The sequence below is a fragment of the Plecotus auritus genome (genome assembly GCF_963455305.1).
Source record: "Plecotus auritus genome assembly, chromosome: 1".
In the NCBI taxonomy this organism is placed as follows: domain Eukaryota; kingdom Metazoa; phylum Chordata; class Mammalia; order Chiroptera; family Vespertilionidae; genus Plecotus; species Plecotus auritus.
The window spans coordinates 157,711,925-157,732,953 of NC_137770.1; the positions used below are offsets into that span (position 1 = coordinate 157,711,925).

At 40.4% G+C, this 21,029-nt stretch overlaps 1 protein-coding gene across 1 annotated transcript in view; it reads right to left on the minus strand.

The window, feature by feature from the left end:
* Positions 1–15,361, minus strand: part of TAF3 (TATA-box binding protein associated factor 3) — a 208,305-nt gene extending 192,944 nt beyond the window's left edge. The window contains exons 1-2 of the mRNA XM_080666018.1: positions 14,994–15,361; positions 9,626–9,868 (exon numbers count right to left, since the gene is read on the minus strand). Coding sequence (XP_080522144.1) covers positions 9,626–9,868; positions 14,994–15,159 — 409 coding nt within the window. The 5' untranslated portion in view covers positions 15,160–15,361. The remainder of the gene's footprint in view (positions 1–9,625; positions 9,869–14,993) is intronic.
* Positions 15,362–21,029: the final 5,668 nt, after the last annotated feature.

The following is a 21,029-nucleotide window of genomic DNA, read 5'->3' on the forward strand; positions in this document are numbered from 1 at the left end:
TCTCCCTACACACACACACACACACACACACGAAATTTTCCAAGAAATATGACTGGATAGCAGAAATGTTATGCTTCTGGAAAATTTAAAAATTTGGGGAAAAACATTAAAATCTTTTTCTTGATCTGGATGCCTGGAGGGAAACTGACAATTTTGCTGGTTGTGGTAAGTAAAACATCAAGATTTTTTTTTCTTAATTTTTCTAAGGCACTTGATAAGATTACTTGTTGATTTAGGAACATAAAAATTATTTTATTATAACAATGAAATTGTATTATTTTTATAAATCCAGGCAGATTAAAGGGAATAAAATTCAGTAGGGAAAAAAATTTTGGCCAAGTCCACTATAAATTGGAGTCTGTCAAATCTGTGTATGCTGGTACTGTTAATCTCTACTTTGAAATGTATATACCTCTACTTGTTTTTATTTTATTTCTTTTTATTTTTAAGAAGTATGTTCTTATTGATTTTTAGAGAGAGAGGAAGGGAGAGGGATACAGAGATAGGAACATCAATGAGAGAGGAACATCATCAATTGGCCGCCTCCCGCACACCCCCTACTGGTCATCAAGGCCACAACCCGGGCATGTGCCCTGACTGGGAATCAACCTGCGACCTCTTGGTTTAGCACCAGTGGCACAAATAAGCACAGTAAATGAAGCAAATAACAATATTATTTGCTGAGCCATACTGGCCAGGCAAGGGCTAATTTTGGTGGTTTGAATGCAAAGCAAGAAACACCCATATTTTAAAATTATTTAATTTAATCTGTATGATGTCAAGAAACCATTTCTAAGGATAACAATTATAAACAGAAAAAGTAATGAGTAAAAGAATTGAATAAAATGTTATCATAACATGGTTTTGAAAAAAGTAACTATATTCAAGAAGTCAATTTGAAAAGAAAACACTTGAAGTGTCACAAGATACACCTTTCCGTTTCTATACTTGTACTTGGAGAATAAACACCATGGTAATGAAAAAATGCAAAGAATACTGGGATAAGACTAAGAAATTGGGGACTCCACTGCCATATTTGTCACTTAACAGCTGTGCTACTTTAAATAAGTTAGTTTTTGAGACTGCTTCCCCAAAATTCTGAACAAATTTTCCTAAGGATAGCAGTCAGGTAAAGTAACAGGACTTAGGTTTTGTGCAAAAAGCTAAATGAAAAGTGAGTGTAGGATTTAAAGTGAAAAATGCAAGCCCTGGCCAGTGCACTAAGTGGTTAGAGCACAGTCCATACACCAAAGGGTCTCGGGTTCCATTCCCAGTCAAGGGCACATACCTGGGTTGCAGGTTTGATCCCCGGCCCAGGTCAGGGCCCATGTGGGAGTCAACCAATCCATGTCTCTCTCTCACATCAATGTTTCTCTCTGTCTATCTCTCTTCCTCCACACTCTCAAAAATCAATGGGAAAAAAATATCATACTGTGAGGCTTAACAAAAATAAATAAGTAAATAAATAAATAGGAAGCAAGACCAGTGTAAGCTCTGGAGACAAATACAACTATTAACTATAACAAAATATACGAAGTTTGATGGCAGAGATATATTGGGGCAAAAGTACATTTATAGTTGTGAACATGTGAAATACAGAGTTTATTCTTATATTACTATTTATTAATTATTGTATTATTTTCCATATGAACAACTGTAAACCTACTTTTGCGCCACCCTATATATCATACGGGCACCAAAAGGAGGGTAACTCCAAATCTGCCTGAGTAAAGATATGGAGGTGCATCGTCCCTTTGGGGAAGCAGAAGCAAGTTAATGATTCTGGAGATTGAAACCTGAAGCAATGAGAAGCAGAAAATTAATATGTAAACATAGGTAGAAGTCTCACCATGGAGGGCCCTACAGGTTTACAAAAAGAAATTTGTTCTGAATGTTATAGACCAGTCACCACAAATCAGCCCTTGGTTTTATTTCACATACAACCTTTATGGCTCAGAAGAAAAACAAACTAATAACACCATGACTCTGGGCAACTACTGTGGGTGCACAGAAAGCTTTGCCCAGACCCTTGCACTCCAGCCCTGCAAGTTCATGAAGGGAAAGTATCTGAGAAGGTCAAGGAAGCAGCTAGATGTGAGGTTGAAATTTGGGACCCGGGGCATTCTGCAAGCCGGCCCATTAAGAAGACTGCCTTAGCCCTACCCGGTTTGGCTCAGTGGACAGAGCGTCAGCCTACGGACTGAAGGGTCCCAGGTTCGACTCCGTCAAGGGCATGTACCTTGGTTGCGGGCACATCCCCAGTAGGGAGTGTGCAAGAGGCAGCTGAATCGATGTTTCTCTCTCATCGATGTTTCTAACTCTCTATACCTCTCCTTTCCTCTCTGTAAAAAATCAATAAAATATATTAAAAAAAAAAAAAAAAGAAGAAGACTGCCTTAATGATGGTGCTATTATTCCACTTAGGAATGTCCTGCCCAAGCAGAGATTTCCAACAACCACAGAAAGCAAGGCCAAAAGTGAGGAGGGAGAAACAATTTATTCATGTGTCTACCTTTAATTACGGTTCCTTGTGTAGGACTCGACATATAGTGGGGACCTTACACGCAGCACTGAATGAAATCAACTATCCTAATCCAGCTCAGCTCCCAATGCACAATGTAACACAAGGCAAGTTAATTCACCCTTTTTAAAAAAAACTCCCACAACTCCACTTCTTCTGTAAAGTGGGAATGATAATAGCACCTGCCTTTAAGGATTGTTTCAAGATTAAATGAGATAATGTTTATGAATATACCATGTGATAAAAAAGACAAATTATCTTAAAGCTGCTTTTATATTCCTACTAGTGGCCTGGTGCACGAAATTCGTGCACAGGGTCGGGGGGGGGCGGGGTGTGTGTTCCTCAGCCCAGTCTGCACCCTCTCCAATCTGGGACCCTTCAAAGGATGTCCTACTGCCGGTTTACAGGAATCAGGCCTAAACCGGAAGTCAGACATCCCTCTCACAATCTGGGACTGCTGGCTCCTAACCACTCACCTGCCTGCCTGCCTGACTGCCCCTAACCACTCTGCCTGCCGGCCTGCTCACCCCCAACTGCCCCCCGCCACTGGCCTGCTCACCCCTAAATGCCCCCCCCTGCCAGCCTGCTCACCCCCAACTGCCCCCCTGCTGGCCTGCTCACTCCAAACTGTCCCACCCCCCGCTGTCCTGATCACCTCCAACTGACCTCCACTGACGGCCTGCTTGCCCCCAACTGGCCCCCCTGCTGGTCTGCTTATCCCCAACGGCCCCGCCCCCCACCAGCCTGATCACCCACAACTGCCATCCCATCCTGGCCTGATCACCCACAACTGCCCTCCCCGGTTGGTCTCTAACCGCCTCTACCTCGGCCCTGCCACCAGGGCTTTGTCCATAAGAACATCCGGAAGATCTTCTGGAAGGTCTCCCAGGGTAATTAGCATATTACCCTTTTATTAGTATAGATAGAGGCCTGGTGCACAGTTGGGGGCCAGCTGGTTTGCCCTGAAGGGTGTCCTGGATCAGGGTGGGAGTTCCCTTGAGGCGTGGGGTGGCCTGGGTGAGGGGCTGAGGGCTGTTTTCAGGCTGACCACACCCCCTTCAGGGTGGGGGTCCCCACTGGGGTGGCTGGCCAGCCTGGGAGAGGGGCTGAGGGCCGTTTTCAGGCTGATGAAGCCCCCCAGTGGGGACCCTCACCCCATGGGGGTGTGGCCAGCCTGGGTGAGGGGCTGAGGGCTGTTCTCAGGCTGGCCACAGCCCTTTCAGGGTGGGGGGGTCCTGCTGGGGTGCCTGGACAGCCTGGGTGAGAAGCTGCTGGCCGTTTTCAGGCTGGCCACGCCCCCCGGTGACCCAAGCTCCCAGCTCCTCCTTTTTTTCTTTTTTTCAGCGCCTTCTTGAGTGGAAGCCAGGGCCAGCTGGAAGCAGGTATCTGGGATTTATTTATCTTCTATAATTGAAACTTTGTAGCCTTGAGCGGACGCCAGGGCCAGCTGGAAGCCTGGGTTTCCCCTAGCAACCCAGGCTCCCAGCCCCTCCTTGAGCGGAGGCCAGAGCCAGCTGGAAGCAGGTATCTGGGATTTATCTTCTATAATTGAAACTTTGTAGCCTTGAGCAGAGGCCAGGGCTGTCCAGGGCGGGTGGGAAGCTTGGCTTCCTCCATCGCCGGAGGCAACCCAAGCCTCCTGCTTGCTCCAGCTCCATGGCCACCACCATCTTTGTTGGGTTACTTTGCATACTCACTCCTGATTGGCTGGTGGGTGTGGCGGAGTGATGGTTAGTTTGTATGTTTCTCTTTTATTAGTGTAGATTGTCAAATAAACACAGTATTAATATTTTAGTGATAATAATTTAGCAGTGCAAATTTCCTCATTAATATTTTTCTATTCATTAAGTACTCTCAGTTGTAAGAATAAACATCTTTTCTCTAGAATGAATAAAGCTGTTTCTATTTTGAATGAAAAAAAAGAAATTGCTCTCCATAGACATTTTTGGTTTTCCTTGAGAAAAAATGGTTGCTTATTGAAACTGTAAGTAGAGAAAGCTAATAAAGTGTTTTCTACTATGGAATATACTTGCTTCTTGTTTAACAGTTTATCATGGAAGATAAGGATAGTTCAGACAAGAGATAAAAACTTAAACAAAAAGAATGATAGGGGAGTATTCTAGAAATTTTTAGGAAACAAAATTAGCAGAATTGGGAATGGGAAATGAAGTAAAATGAAGAAAGGGATCAGAGATACGTCTCACATTTCTAGCTTAAGTGACTAAATAACAGAGGTGTATAAAGAATAAGAATGTGTGTAGCCTTTGACATACCAATTTGAGGTGCCTCTGGGAAATGTAGAAATGGCCCACTGACAAATGGATATAGAGTCTGAAAGGTGTGGTATGGAGATACAGTTTGGAGAGTCATCAATATGCAAATGATAGATGAAAGTAGAGAAGATCATACAACTGAGACTGAGTAGAGTGAGAAAAGGTCAAGATAAAAATTTTGGGAGCACTAATATTTTAGAGGTAGAAGAACTATGGAAGATGAGCACATGAAAGACACAGAAAATGAATTAGTCATATAAGGAGAATGAAGAGAGTATGACATCACTGAAGAAAAGTGATAAATGCAAGAAGATACAATAAAGGGAATCATGGAAGAAAGTAGCAGGTGTGACAATGCAGTTTTTTGATCTCCCCAAAATATCACATAAAATAAAGCAATTTACATTACAGGATGACAAAAGTATATGCATCAATGCCAAAATACAAGAGGGTGATGACCAACCACCAAAAGCCATGAGACCTGAGTATTACCCATCTGTACAGAAACAAGTGGTGAGAAGCAATGGGGAGACTGGCTCAAAAGAGAAGAACCTCAAAAAAGCCAACAGGTGTTCACTAAAAGTCTGGCAGGTCATGTGAGAAGAGTGGCTAAGGCTAAGGGTCTGGCTGCAGGGGCTGGGGTGAGATCTACAGGGGAGAGAAGGGTAAAGCCCTTGAGCTTTCAAACCCAACCTTTTGCTACTCTCTCTAGGACAGAGATCACTGAGAGGAAACTTGCTGGGACTAGAATCACAACTGGGCAGAAAATAAAAAAGGAAAACTAGCATTAAGAAAAGAAAAAATTCAGGTAAAATTGGTGGAAGAAAATAGAAAATTTCAGAAAGCTACTCTATTTTTGAACAACACACAAAGAGGGAGCACTGTAAAGTTAGAAAACTACCTTGAACTTCCTTCTAGATGTTCAGAAAACTATATTCACATGTGCAATTTCTATAGGAAAAAGAAGATGAAATATCAAAATAGCATCTAGAAAATGAAAGCAAACGAAAAACACATGGTCAAAATACAGATGAAAACTATAATATTATATTTTAAAATGGCCTAAAAGACATGAAAGACTAAAAATAAAAATTAGAAAAATTCAACCCTGGCCGGTGTGGCTTAGTGGTTGAGCATTAACCCATGAATCAGAAGGTCACGGTTCGATTCCCGGTTAGGGCACATGCCCAGGTTGTGGGCTCAATCCCCAGTGGGAGCATACAGGAGGCAGCCAATTGATGATTCTCTCTCATCATTGATGTTTCTATCTCTCTCTCTCTGAAATCAATAAAAACATTTTTAAAAAATTAGAAGAACTCAGAAATGAGGTGACAGAACTCAAGAAAGTAGCTACATGATCTAACAATGGGCATATGTTACAATCATTAAAAAATTGGAGTGAATAGGATGACATAAGCAACAAAAATTTTTTACCCGTTTCAGTAATCATGAACAATACAGTATTAATATTGTATGTGTAATCTAGGGTATGGCAAATAAGTAATTATAGAATGTTCTATCATCTTTTTTTATCCCTGGGAACTAAATTTTTGTTATGAACAAAATTATTTATGGTGTAACATAAAAGTAAAAATGCTATGGTCCTGAATTCGAATTGGAAACATCTATATAAACTCATTAGCTACCTTATCGGTTATCTATCTACCTATCCACATACATCTGTATGTATGTTTTTAAGTATAAATATTGAATTACTATTGCCTAGTAACAATGATGACCCCGTTGTAATAAGTACCCCAAGTGCCCAGATTGTGGATTTGAAATTCCATTTCTCAAGAAGCCAGGATTTCTTGGTAAAAGACTGATTCTAAGTACAAGACAAGAACATACAAATGAGCTTAGAACAATTTGATATAGCAGATAGATGGGCTCTATCAGACTATTAGAATCATGTCAAAAATACTCAGAAGCCTGATTGAAGAAGCTGCCACTGGCCAAAGATGGGACAATCTGTGTTGCAATAGGGTATAACTAATTAGTCAGCTATGGATGACCAAGAACCAACTCATTATCTTAAAAACTAGGTATATGAAATCAAAGAATCAAGCATTTCTCTTCCTTTCTCTTTATGAATTGTACCATTAAGTAACTCAATAATAGATGAGGGAAAGGATTTCCTTATAAAATTATTTCACTAAAGAATGAAATAAAAACAAAATGATGAATGTCTCTACCTTGCAACCCCTAATGAATTAATGGGTTTAGGCATTGAGCATCAATACTGCTAATATAAAAAAAAGTGAAAACCAGAAATTAGCCTCCTGATGAAGGAACATAACACTGCATATATCCTGCCAAAGGTATTGAACCATTGTTTTGATCCATCCTCAGATTCTCGCTGCCAATTTGCAAGAAACACATTTAACTGTACTATGAGTATAGAGTCAGCAATATCCAGACTGTGGCAATCCTGTAAGTCATACCACCCAGATTCTTCAACAAATACACTGGAAGAAAATGAAAGGGATTCAGTAGGGGCAGGTTTAGTGGGTGGGGAGCTATAGATCAAAAGTGACTTAAAAGACATTTAAGGCAAAAACAGAGGGGGGTGTAAAGAAACTAAAGGGTCAGGGATATATACACTTGGCAACTTTCAAATATGCAATACAGAATTATTAACTACAGTTAACGTGTTGTACATTTTATCCCATGACATTGTTTTGTAACTGAAATTCTGAATTTTTTGACTCCCTTCACCCATTTCGTGCTCCCCTCCCCCAATTCTGGCAACCACAAATCTGTTCTCTGTATCTATGAGTTTGTGTGTGTTTTTTTTATTTAAAAATTATTTATTATATTTTTACAGATGATAAACATAAGGTTCGGAAAGGTAAAGTAACTTGATAACACTATAAACTCAGTAACTATTGAGTCATGTCTGAATGGTTTCATAAAGCCCATGCTTTTTCTACTATATATCCTGCTGCCCCCTTCATTCCTATTCTGTTCCTTTTTTTCCCCTAACTGTGGTTAAGTCCTTCTATTCTTATACATTCACCATCATAGAGAAGCCATTCAAATGCTTTTTTTGACATGAACCAAGTTGAAAGATTGATAAAATGGTAGTCCCATGACAGTACTTTGGTAATATTTTATGACCAAAGTTAGGCATCTCACATGCGGCTCTTGAGGAAATAAAAAGAAAATAAAGACTCTGGCAAACATGTGTTATTATTGAAGTTGTTCATGTCTGTCACTTCACACCACTAACAGAAGACTAGGAACTTTCTAACATTCTGAAAAAAATTTCAGATTGTAATGATTTAAGTTGACCTGTTGGCTATATTTTAAAAAAATTGTAACCACAGGATTACATTTTATATCCTCTCTCCTGAACAGGGGAAAGGTTTTGATAAGCATCTTATTATACTGCCTATTATTTAATGCATCCTTATGAATCATATGCATAGCTTATGGATAAGCAAATTTCTACTCCTTAAAGAATCCATATGTGCTATCTAAAGAGAACAGTATTCAATACTTTAAGCAATAAAGAATTATTAAAAAAAAAAATTAAAAAAAAAGAGAACAGTGTTCAAGCTTGTTATTTTCCTCTTTAAATGTTTATAATTTATACTACCGTAGAAGCCCGATGCATGAAATTCGTGCAAGAGTAGGCCTTCCACATTAAATCTGATATCTTAGTTATACTTCCTATGCATATTTAAGCATGATAACTATATCACTTTGAGAGAATTTTATTGTGTATTATTTGCATGCTATAAATATAAAACAAAAGGACCAAATGGGTAAGTGGAGATTATTATCAAAGTCCTAGCCTTGGTTTTGAGTATGAGCTTATTAGAGGTTATTTATAAAATAACTCTCTAAATAAATAAATTACGGTTATGTATGAACCAAACATAAGCCTATGCACAAATCAAGGATTTAGATTAAATGTCCATCTGAGTCCAAATTATTAAAGAGGCCAGAAAAAAATCAGTTTAACTATTAAATAGAAGGTATAATACAAGACAGAAAGACATGCAAATTACAAAATAGTTAGATTTACAAAGCTCCAAAAGGCAGAGAGAAAATGGGCTGAAAAAAATGTTTTTTAAAAAAAATTTCTTTTCTTTCAGAGAGGAAGGGAGAGGGGGAGAGAGATAGAAATATCAATGATGAGAATCATTGATTAGCTGCCTCCTATACACCCCCTACTGGGGACTGAGCGCACAACCCAGGCAAGTGCCCTGATGGGAATCCAACCATAACCTCCTGGTTCATAGGTTGGCTGAACATGGCTGGGCTGAGCTGAAATTTTTTAAATGAAGATAGTAGTTCCAGCGCAATCACATGCCATTTGATAACATGCATAAGTGTGGTCATTAAATTTTTACCACTGTCTACTTCACTGATAGAAAAACTCATAATCAACTATCATTCTGAGAACCACTGATGTGCCAGTTATTCACATATTAGTGTCTTTCTCCTACACAATGCCTTAAGTTTTCTTAGCACAAATCCAAATTTTGTGTATTTCTAAGTGCCTTTCACCTAAAAATTTCAGAGCCACGCAAAGATTATTTTTAAAGTACAGGAGAACATATCATGGATTAATATTTAGTATGACCCTCATAAAAATGCCTAGGAAGCTTAATAAATTACATTTAATGACAACAGCAAAGAAGGAATTCCAGGCCTAGGGACCACACCCGTGCACCAGGCCTCTAGTATTAAAATATTTTTATTGCATTTCTAGAATTTATAAATTAGTATGGCATTCTACATAATTCAGTTAAGAAAACTAAGAAGATTAAAAACCCATTAAAATATATATATATGAGTAAGAAACAAAAACTTCACAAACCTTCTTGAGAAGACACAATGGGTGGCATGTAATCAGGAATGTATTCTTTTCTTTCCTCTGCATCTTTACTTCCAGGTTGAGGAAATTGGAGTACATTGTTCTTACTAACAGGAAATGAAGGAATTTGATGTGGGAAAGTAACAGGTTCAATATTGTGAATATAGTCTTCTAGTTCATTAAGACTAACCCCCATAAGTTGGAAAGCTTCACCAACATCATCCAAAATTGGGTCTGTTCGGCCATCTGAAACAAAGTCAAAAGCAAAGCAAATTATTTTAAGAAAAATCTCATGAATATTTAAAACATATTAAGAAAAAAATATTAGCTAAATATGTATCAGAATCAAGTATGTTACATATTCAAGACCTAGCTGTCAGAAAGAACTGAATAAATTTTAACATATTATTTAAATATTAGAGAGTTGCCTGACTGGTGTGGCTCAGTGGTTGAGTGTCAACCTATGAACCAGGCGGTCATGGTTCAATTCCCCGTCAGGGCACATGCCCAGGTTTCGGGCTCGATCCCCAGTGGGGGGCATGCAGGAGGTAGCCAATCGATGATTCTCTCACATCATTGATTATTTCTATCTCTCTCTTCCTTTCCCTTCCACTCTCTGAAATCAATAAAAACATATTAAAATATATATTAGAAAATTGACTCTTTTAAAATAATATCTTTATTGATTTTTTTAGAGTAAGGGAAGAAGGGAGAGGGAGAAAGATACATCGATGTGAGAGTGGAACATCGACCAGCTACTTCCTACATGCCCCTGACTGAGGATTGAGCCTGCAACCTGGGCATGGGCCCCAACTGGGAATCGAACCAGCAACCCTTCGGTACACAGGATGATGCCCAAGCTACTGAGCCACACCAGCCAGGGAAAGCTGATTTTTAAAATCAATTTTAAATATGATCTGACAACCAACCAGAATACCACAGACAATTCATACTAACTAACAGCTTGTATTGAACAAAGTTTAGGGAACAGTGGCTGACACAAATTAAATGCCCAATAAATATTATTATTTTTTATTAGATAACTAGAATGCTGTGCTGACTTAAGTAAATGGCCATTACATTTTCTCTATTATTCAATGATGCATCTCTTAGGGATGCATCTTAGTCATTCCTAAGACAATGACTAGCACATAGTTGGCACTCAATGAATACTTGTGGAAAAAAGCTGTGGGACATTTATACTATGGAATACTATGCAGCTATAAAAAAGAGGGATCTCTCACCCTTTGGGACAGCATGAATGGATCTGGAAAATATTATGCTAAGTGAAATAAGCCAAACTGAGAAAGACAAATATCACATGATCTCACTTATTTGTGGAATCTAATGAGCAAAATGAATTAACCAACAAAATGAAACCCTAAGCATGGAGACATGGAACAGATTGACATACCTTGATGTGGGGTTGGGGGTACAAAAAGAGATAAACCAAAGAACTTGGGGGAAAGAGAGGGGGGAATGGGAGATATCTATAATACTATCAACAATAAAAAATAAATTTAAAAATAAATACTTGAATGAATTATACTGCTGAATCAAATTTTTATTTATTTATTTTAGAGAAGAGGGGGAGGTTAGGGAGGGAGAGAGATATTGATTTGTTGATCTACTTATTCATGCATTCATTGCTTACTGAATCATTTTAAATTCAAGGAAATTTAGAGAAAGAACTTAGATCATAAAGGTAATTTACATATAAAATTTTTTAATGTAATTAAAAGATACCATGTATAAGAGATACAGATAAAAAGAATACAAGTTAGATATAGTGAGATATTCTTTAGAAAAAGAAGTTTCTCCTATGCCTACCCTTAGCAGAACTTAAGATCTCTCTACATCTTTCAAAGCTTCTATGAAAATTTCAATTTCTGAGTTCCAATACCCTAAGAATTTTGTTTTCTAACTGAAATCACCTATGATTACTTCAAACTTCTATGTCCGAAATTAAATCATGCTATAAAATGAAAAAGAATAATTTAACGTTTGTAAAAATTAGATACATGCTTGCCCACAAACATGAGGAAAGCTCTGGAAGGATATCCAACTGTTAACAGTTTAAGGGGGTGAAACTCCCTGTGGGCCCTGGATTTCAGAATTTTTTCTGTCTATTCCTAAAATCACTATCTCAGTACAGTTTCAAATTCTCCCAACTTGAGTCTTTCTTGCACTTGAGTGACAGCACAATATTCTTAAAATATCACTTTCATTGCACTGTTCCCCGCCTTAGGAGTATGCAGTGATTTCTACCACACTTTAATTTCTCTGCCTTTTAAGTTCCTCCCTAACCTGATTTCACTCTGTTTAACATTTTCCTCTTAAACGCTTCAACTGGCTAAATATATCAAGCAGGCCACCTCACTAGTACTTTTATCATGTTTAATTCCATTTGGGTATCTTAGTTTATGCTTTTCTCTAACCTGGCATGCTCTCCTCCTAGACAACCATACTTCATAGTTCAACTCAAATGTCATCTTTTCTGTTAAGCAATCCTGCCCCAGAATCCATAGCCCACAACCACCTCTCCTTTACCTTATTCCTTTTGCATTTACTGCCCACACTGTGCAACTATTACAGTATTACTGCCCTAGCTGGTGTAGCTCAGCGGTTAGAGTGTTGGCCCACGCACCAGAGGGTGAAAGGTTCAATTCCCAGTCAAGGACATGTACCTGGGTTTCGGGTTTGTTCCCCATCCCTAGTCCCCATCCCTGGGGTGAATGCAGGAGGCAACTAGTAGATGTGTGTGTATGTGCGTGTCTCTCTCTCCCTTTCCTTCTCTCCGAAAAGCAAAGGAAAAAATATCCTCAGGTGAGGATTAACAAACAAAAATTATAGTACTAGTGCTAAGAGTCATTCTGAAATATTTAGCATCTGATTTCAGCTCATACATATTTTATACATAATACAACATATACAGCCCATGTATGCTTTGACAAATCATTGCCTTAGGGAAATCTAAAAGTGCATTATTTGTTGAATTAATAGTAACTTCTGATGCTTGCTTTAACTTGAGAGCATTTTTTTAAAAAGGAAAAAATACCATCAGTTTGTTGTTGTTGACATTTTGACAGCCACATACAAACCTATGGGCAGGGATCGTGCCTAAGTAATTTAATGTCTCCAAAACCTAGCATAGTGTTTAGTTCATAAATGGTGCTCAATAAATGTTTGTCAAAAAGACAAAAAGGATTTAAAGGCATCAAATATAAGATTGTATAGTAGTAATTTGAGGTTACAGAATTCAAGGTTAAAGTAAGTAAAGAAAAAAGAATCTTAAAGAAAGTCTGTAACGAGTAAGTATACCAAAAATTGGCATTTTTAAAAGTCACCAAACCACAATGGAGACTAATGAATCTGATAATTGCATTCCCACTGAAAGCAAGAAAATCAACTACAAAAACTGAGCAACTAGGAAAGGGGTTCACATTAATTCATAACAAAAATCACTTAATGACTTTGGAATATCTGGTTACTTGGAGTGCCAGCACATATTCTGTTTCAGTTGTATAAGGCAGCAAAGGTAACTATGTAATCAGGGGATATTCTGATAACCTAAAGGTATAGTACATCTGTCCTTATATAGGAAAATCGGTAGCAAAAATATAATCTGGACTATGCATAACCATAACAATATTCTCAAGGATCATGAAATGGTGGGAGGGAAGAAGGGGAGAAAAAGAAGCAAAAGCCAAGAAGTGTGCTGGTGGTGTACTTTCAAGATAGCAATGAATAAGAGCTATGAGCAGTTTCAAATTTAGATTAGAAGTATCAGTGAAATCAAACATTCAAAAAAATACACACTTTTAAAACTCAAAAATTACATAGCTATTATGGTAGTGGGTTATCAGTTCATTCATTTATTCAACAAATAGTTCCTGGGGGCCTAGCATGCTAGGTTACAGAATACAAACATAAATTTGCTTACTGGAGAGGAGATAGGACAAGGTGAGAGATAAATACACATGGTTACAAACCAAGGTGTTAAATAACATAACAGAAATATGCACAGACTTATGAGAGAAGATAACATGAGTTTCCTAAAGCAAATGTGATAAGTGAATTTCAAAATATAAGTAGTACTACTGGTGGACCAGGGCGTGAAGGACACTCTAGGAGACAGCATGCACATAGGAATGGATAGATTAAAATGTTTCAGAAAAGGCAGTTGAGGTAGCTCAGCATGACTGCAAACAGGATGGCAGGATAGCAGAAGGTAAGAAAAATGCCCACAAAAGGAACTGTGTATTGTTTAAGAGTTTATGTTTTCAGCCTGTAAACAACTAAGATACTTTTAAGAATGACACGACCAGATTTGTGTTATGGATAAATTATTTTGTCAGCACTATGGAAGCTGGAATGGAACTTGGGACTAAGAAGTTAAGTGTATCCATGGGTCTCAATTTTTCAGTCTAGGAATCACTTGAACAAAACAAAATTTCCTATGAAACACTTCACCCAGTTCTCCAGTTTACTGCCTTAAAAGTAAGGATCTGAAATTTAAATAAGGGGTAGTAGTTCCCTCTCCAAACAAAACCATCACATCAAGGAGATGATGTGCGGCTTCTATGAAATATCCCAAAATATTAAGTACCTCCCAGCTAAAGACACTTTCAGGCATTCACTTAAAAGCCAAAAGTACTGTGTCTCAGATTAGCTGGGGAACCTTGCAAATTGTCTATAATCCCTCTACCTCACTTTGATAACCACTGACAGAAAACATGAAGGAGGAAATCAATGGGTGCGTGTTCATTTCAGTGAAAGTTCATCTAAGTGAAACTGACAACGTTGGTCTCGGGAAAGAGTAAGTAGAGATGCTGTCTATGAAATGAGCAGACACGGAGAGGAGAGGCAGTGTCCCTAACGGAGCAGAGCTGTCAACGAGTACGTGTGGGGAGCTGAAGAATGGCTAGCCTCGTACGAAGCGGCCGGTAGACGGAGCGCCTGTGACAACTAGTTGTACTCTTTGCAGGCAAGGCAGGGAAAGAAGCAAAGTAAAAGGGGCTGTAAGACATTCTGGAGGTGGTTCCACACGCAGCCAAACATGAGACCGTGAGCAAGACCGACGCGCATTTCAGATCAGAGGCGAGCGAGAGGGTGTGGAGCTGGGAGCCGACACAGGGCTCCCGGCTGGAGGCGGGAAGTTAGCGGACAAGGAAGAGGCACCAGAAGGATGACTAGAGTTTCCAGGGACAGTGGAAGCGGAGGGGCGTCAGGGACCAAGAAGACACCCGAACTCGGGGTAGGGGGTGAAGGACACGAACACCTCGGAGATGCTGGGATAGCGATGGGGAGACCGGAGGTGTCACTTGTGACTGTCCAGAGGCAGCCCTCCCGCACCAAGCCCAGTACTCACAGAGCTCAGAGTACCGGTGGCAGCCCCGTCCCAACTGCTGCAGGTAGCGCTGCAGTACGTCCGTGAGGAGGTGGCAGGCGCTGAGTTGCACGGAGTCCCAGCCCAGCGCCTGGCAGATCTGCGCCACCGAGACCCTCAACAACGACCTGGAGTAACTCTCGCACATCCCGCTCCGTGGACTCCACCGCAGCACTTGCTGCCACTTCTCTCCACCGCCACCGCCTAACCTTAGCAGAGCCCCCGATTCATCCTCTAGGGCCCCTGCGGCGGGGAAATCGTTCCCCCCGACCCCTGGCGACCACCTCAAAACCTCAGCAGCACGGAACGCGCCAGCCTGAGAGCCGCCATTTTGGACTCGCTCCGCCTCCCGCTGGATGGTGGCCGGGGCTAGGCAGCACTAGCCGAATGCTGAGCGCACCGATGAGGAAGCTCCGCCCCGTTGGAGCAGAGCGATGCTATCGGTATCTACTCTCGAGACTGGGAGCTGTAGGGAACGTCGTTGCAGAGCGCAGGTGGAAGATGCAGCCGAAGAGGCAGGTGCTCGGGCCTTCCGGGTGGGGGGTGGGTGCTCACTTGGACAGGAAGGGAGAGGGGACCGTCAGTGGTTTAGGGGCAAAAATCAGGAATGAAGTGAAAATACGAGTGTTAGAGAGAAGTGGGAAACCGAGTGGTTCGGAGTCAAGGGGCGGGATTTGTGGCGTGGGAACCTAAGTGCTCCCCCAAACGCGGATCTCATCCGTCTTGCCTCTGCTCAAAGAAAACAAAGAAAACAACCTGAGCTTTTTACCATTGTATAGATTAAATCATGCCCAAGCTGTTTAGCATACCATTCCGAGCCCTTAACAAGTAGGGTGGGGACTAGGGGACTAGGGTGAGACGAGTTAGGCACTGGCCTTGGTGCAAAATTTATGGGGCACCAGAAATCTAATCAAGGTCAATAACAAGTACCTTAAATCAATGGAGCTGGCAGAGGATATGGGGAACTTTTGCCTACACCAGAGCCTTCTCCCAGCCTCAGCCATGTGTTACCAGATCTTTCCAATTTGCCAGAAATTGGGATTTTGTGATAAGTGCCTCGATTTTTAAATATTGGGAATACATTTTTAAAGTTTTAATTTGCAAGCAAACTAATCCCATGGTTAAGACAGGTTGTTTCTTAAATATGCAGAATAAATGTGTGTGTTTCCTAGAAGCTTCTTCCTTTCCCCTTATTCTCTCCTCTGTATTGTCTCAGTTTCTTTATTCGTATACCTATCACAGTGCATTAAGTATTTGAGTTTATATGCCTCTCCCAATAAATTGTGAATATCCGAGTGGCTTTACATTACCCATATATATATATATATATGTATATATATATATATAGAATATATATATATATAAAGAATATATATATGTATATACATATTCTTTTTTTTTTTTAAGTCTTAAAAACCCAATAGCCCTAGCCGGTTTTGCTCAGTGGATAGAACGTCGGCCTGCGGACTGAAGGGTCCCGGGTTCGATTTCGGTCAAGGGCACATGCCTGGGTTTCAGGCTCAATCCCCAGTAAGGGGCATGCAAGAGGCAGCCAATCAATGATTCGCTCTCATCATTGATGTTTCTATCTCTCTCTCCCTCTCCTTTCCTCTCTGAAATCAATAAAAATATGTTTAAAAACACACACAATATAACTGAAAATATGGTACTTCAACTAAATGACCATCTGTAGAGAAGGAGCAAGGTGCTAGGTGGCAGGGGCCTATAACATTTTTTTCATTGACCTTTCTGACCCCAAGATTATCAGGGATCTTTTGGTTACTAAATGTATGGGTGGGCCACTTTAGTCCTCGCCTTACTTGACCATTTTGTAATTATTTGATAATGTTGAACACTATCTTAATTTTGAAACTCTGGTACCTTGAATTTCAGAATACACCCCTCTCTTGCTGTTCAGTCAGTTCTTCTGGAGCTTCCTTTTATAGCTCTACATTGGATTCCTCTTCATTTGCATGTGTGTGCTTTAACCCCTTAACATTATATTTTGGAAAATTTCAAACCTACAGAAAAACTATAAATAGATATACACTTGACCGACATTCATTAGTTGTTAACATTTTGCCATGTACTGTATGCATACACATACGAATCCCTGTCTTTTTCCAGAACAATTTGAAAATACTTACAAACTTCATGGCATTTAACCCAGAAATAGTTCAGTCTGTATCTTCCCCAAACAAGAACATTCCCCTACGTGATTATGTGTCACAGGTTCAGTTCCCCAGAAAGCCAGTTCTGAGAAGAAATTCAAACTGCAGAAGGTTTATTAAGGAGTGCTTCTGGGACCACCACCCATTCAAGGGAAAGAGCTTGTAAAGCACTTTCGTTTTCTTTGTTGTTTTTGTTTTTCAACTTTTCCTTTTCTTGCGATGCACATTCAAGGAGGACTTCAGCCAATCCCATAGGGAGCTGAAGCTGGATGGCCCTTCAGTTGTTCCCTGAGATGAAACTTAGCGGCTGACCTTTATATTCCTGTGTTGGTAAAAAATATAATGTAAGCCCTCATTGTGTGAAGGCTTTCCTGGAAAGGGTGTGTAATCATTGGCAAAGGTGCTTTCTGCAGCAGAGGCAATTCCAAGGAAGGCGGAAGTCCTTCAGTCCTGAGGGAATCTAAGCCGAGCATTACAATATTCCCTACTGTCTTAGACTCATTTCTCTAATGTCTGCCTTCTCAAACAATTCGGTTCTCTACAAAGTTGTTCACAGGAAAAATGTCTCCAGTTTTCGACCTGACAACCCTTTCAAGCTGATACTGCAGCTCTCTTAGGCAACAAACAAAAGAGAGAATGCTTTTGTTGCTAATGACAATTAGCACAATTTTAAAACATAAAAGAGGCCATCCAGAGTGCTAATGTTGCTAAGGGTGTGAAAGTGCTCACAAAACAATAACCACAGGCAATTGAATAGGTAGAAAACTGTTGTTGATTGGATAAAAAGATTAGCAGTTAGCTGGTGATGGCATTTCAGAGGCAGTGAATGATATATGAAAAATTCTTTTTTATTAACTTTATTATTGAAAGTATTATAGATGCCCCCCTTTTCGCCCCATTGACCCCTCTAGCCCACCCCAGGCCTTCGCTACCTTATTGTCTGTGTCCCTGGGTTATGCATATATGCATATAAGTTCTTTGGTTAATCATTTTCCACTCACCCACCCACCCAGCCCCTAAAAAATTCACTTAATGCTAGGAGGGGGTGGTTTGATAAATTTAAGAAAAGAATTATTTATAGATTAAACAGTACATTAGACATATACTGTGTATATGAGAAAGGTGAAAAAAGGGAATCATTTGGGGGTCCGGAATAGATTCATTCAACTTACATTATTTCTAATGGGAAAAAAGACTTGGTTTTCAAACAGATTGCTTCTCGAACAGCCTTCCGGAATGAATTAGGTTCAAGAACTGAGGTTCCACTGTACAGAGACTGGGTAACTTATCAACAGAGATTTATTTCTCAGTTCTGGAGCTGGAAGTCTGCAATTAACTTCTGTTCTCATATATGCACAAGGTGGTTAGTGGCCTGGGAGCTCTGTGGGATCTGGTTTATAAGAGCATTAATCCCATTAAAGAGGGCCCCACCCTCATGATCTAATCACCTCCTAACAGCTCCACCTTAATCCCATCATGCTCAGAGTAAAGATTCCAATATGCATTTTGGCAGTACACATATATTCAAACCATGGCAACTATAGTCCACTTCTTGTACCCTTAAATTCACTTCTTGGTATAAATTTGAGGAACAGCTCCTCCTGGATTTGGGAGGTGGTGGGGGGAGGTGAGGAGAAAGGGACTCTTTTCCTAGAGAAAAATCAGAGAGGAGGGACAGGAGACAAAGTACAGCCCTTATTGCCACAGCAGGGCCTCCATTGATCCTCACTGTCTTCCTCCTCCACTGTTATAAATTTCTCTCACCTTCAGCCAGCACCACTATTGGTCCTCAGTGGCTTACCTAGTGGCACCACCCAGACCCTTGCTGCAGGTCTGAGCCCCTGGTTCTTATGACCTTTTCAGACTGCTAAACCTGTCTGTAGACCATAACATTAGGCAAGAGGCACCCAACCAGACCACTTGGGTACCAAACATTTCTCCTTGCCTTCATTGTGTAATAGCAATGATCAGGGTGTGTAACAGCAATGATCAGGGTCGATTATTCCTGCCAACACTGACTCCTCTCTGCATGCTGTCTCCTGGCCAAAGTGCCCAGGTAAAATTTCAGTGGGACTCTTTCTGCCTACCCTGGTGAAAACATCCCCCCTTTTGGAAATCAAAACTGTCAATCTGGGGAAGCCAGAGTTGCAGAGACCAGAACAGTTTCCCAGCAGGGAAACTGGCTTCCACCTGTGTGTGATCTACCTAACCCAGCAGCACAGACAAGTAAGTCATGGACTTAGTGTATGTGGCATACTAGGGGACTTTGCCTATGAGCTAGTGCTTTAGTTGTTCCTTCAAAGGGTGTTCCCCTGCACTGTCAGGCTGACAGCTCTACGGGTCTGTTCTGACCAAATTTCCACAATCATGTGCCCACTCCCAACCTCCTTTGTTGTAAAATGGCTCCCTTGCTCTGACACAGCGATACAGGACACCAGTACATCAAACACCATGAGCAGGAAAGGCAAATCTATATCCATAAATCCTGAACATGTGCCTATACCTGTCAAAACAAATGGCTGCTCCTTCTGGGATAAGCATTGTGGTCAACTTGCTAAGTAGTTGGTTGGTCTCCTTAAAGTGTATTTAGTTTGCTAGGGTGCTATAACAAAATGGCACAGACTTGGGAGCTTAAACATTTATTTTCACACAGTTGTGGAGGCTGGTAGTTCAAGATTGGTGTCACCACAATGGCTTTCCTTAGTCCTCCTCTCTCCTTGGCTTGAAGCCATTTTTTATTTCTGAAACTTTGTGATGTTCTTCTCTGAAAGCTTTTAGGTCTCTACCTGCATTGCTCTGAAAGGTCACATGATGATCTTGAATGAGCATCCTTGGACAAGTCTTCGTAGTATGAGTACTTCTATAGACTAGACTATTAGAAGTGGAAATTACTCAAACTATGTATATTTTGAAATTTAATAGGCAGCACTGCCAAATCACTCAAAAAGATGGTAAACTTGCATTAACAGTGTATGAGATTGATTCCTCCTACTCTGTCTTAAAAACATTTACCATTTAAACCACTTAAAACTTTGTTTTTATTGATTTTAGAGAGAGGAATAGAAATGTTAATTACAAGAATGATCAGCTGCCTCCTGCATGCTCCACTATTGGGGATCAAACCTGCAAGCTGAGCATGTGCCCTGACGGGAGTTGAACCCTTGGTTCATAGGTAGATGCTCAAACCCACCAGCCAGGCAACTTTGTCTATCTTTAATCTTTAACCATTTGATGGATAAAAAGGACAATTGACTACTAATTCACTGCCCATTTTTAAAACTGACTTATCTTGTTTTCATTGAAATAGGATTTCTTAGTATATTAGTGACATACACTCCTTTAAATCATCACCCAAGGATATGTTTGATTTTAGAGAGAGGGAGAGAAACATTTATCGGTTGCTTCCCAGATGCACCCCAACTGGGGATCGAACCCAAAACCTAAGTATGTTCCCTGACTGGGAATGGAACCCACAACCTTTTGGTGTACAGAAACACACTCTAACCAAATGAACACACCAGCCAGGGCAGTGACAAACACTTCTGTCATTTGTTTTGCCATTTAAATTAGGGAAGTTTGTCTTACTGCTGTTGGATAAGAATGCACTATCATTTTTTCTACTTTTTTGTAAAAAAAAAAAAAAATCACACACACACACACACACACTAGAGGCCCGGTGTACGAAATTTGTGCACTTGGAGGGGGGGTCGCTCAGCTCAGCCTGCCCCCTCTTGCAGTCTGGGAGCCCTCGGGGGTGTCTGCCTGCCGGTTTAGGCCCGCTCCCTGTGGGGATTGGGCCTAAGCCAGCAGTTGGACATCCTCTCGCAGTCTGGGACCTCTCGCTCCT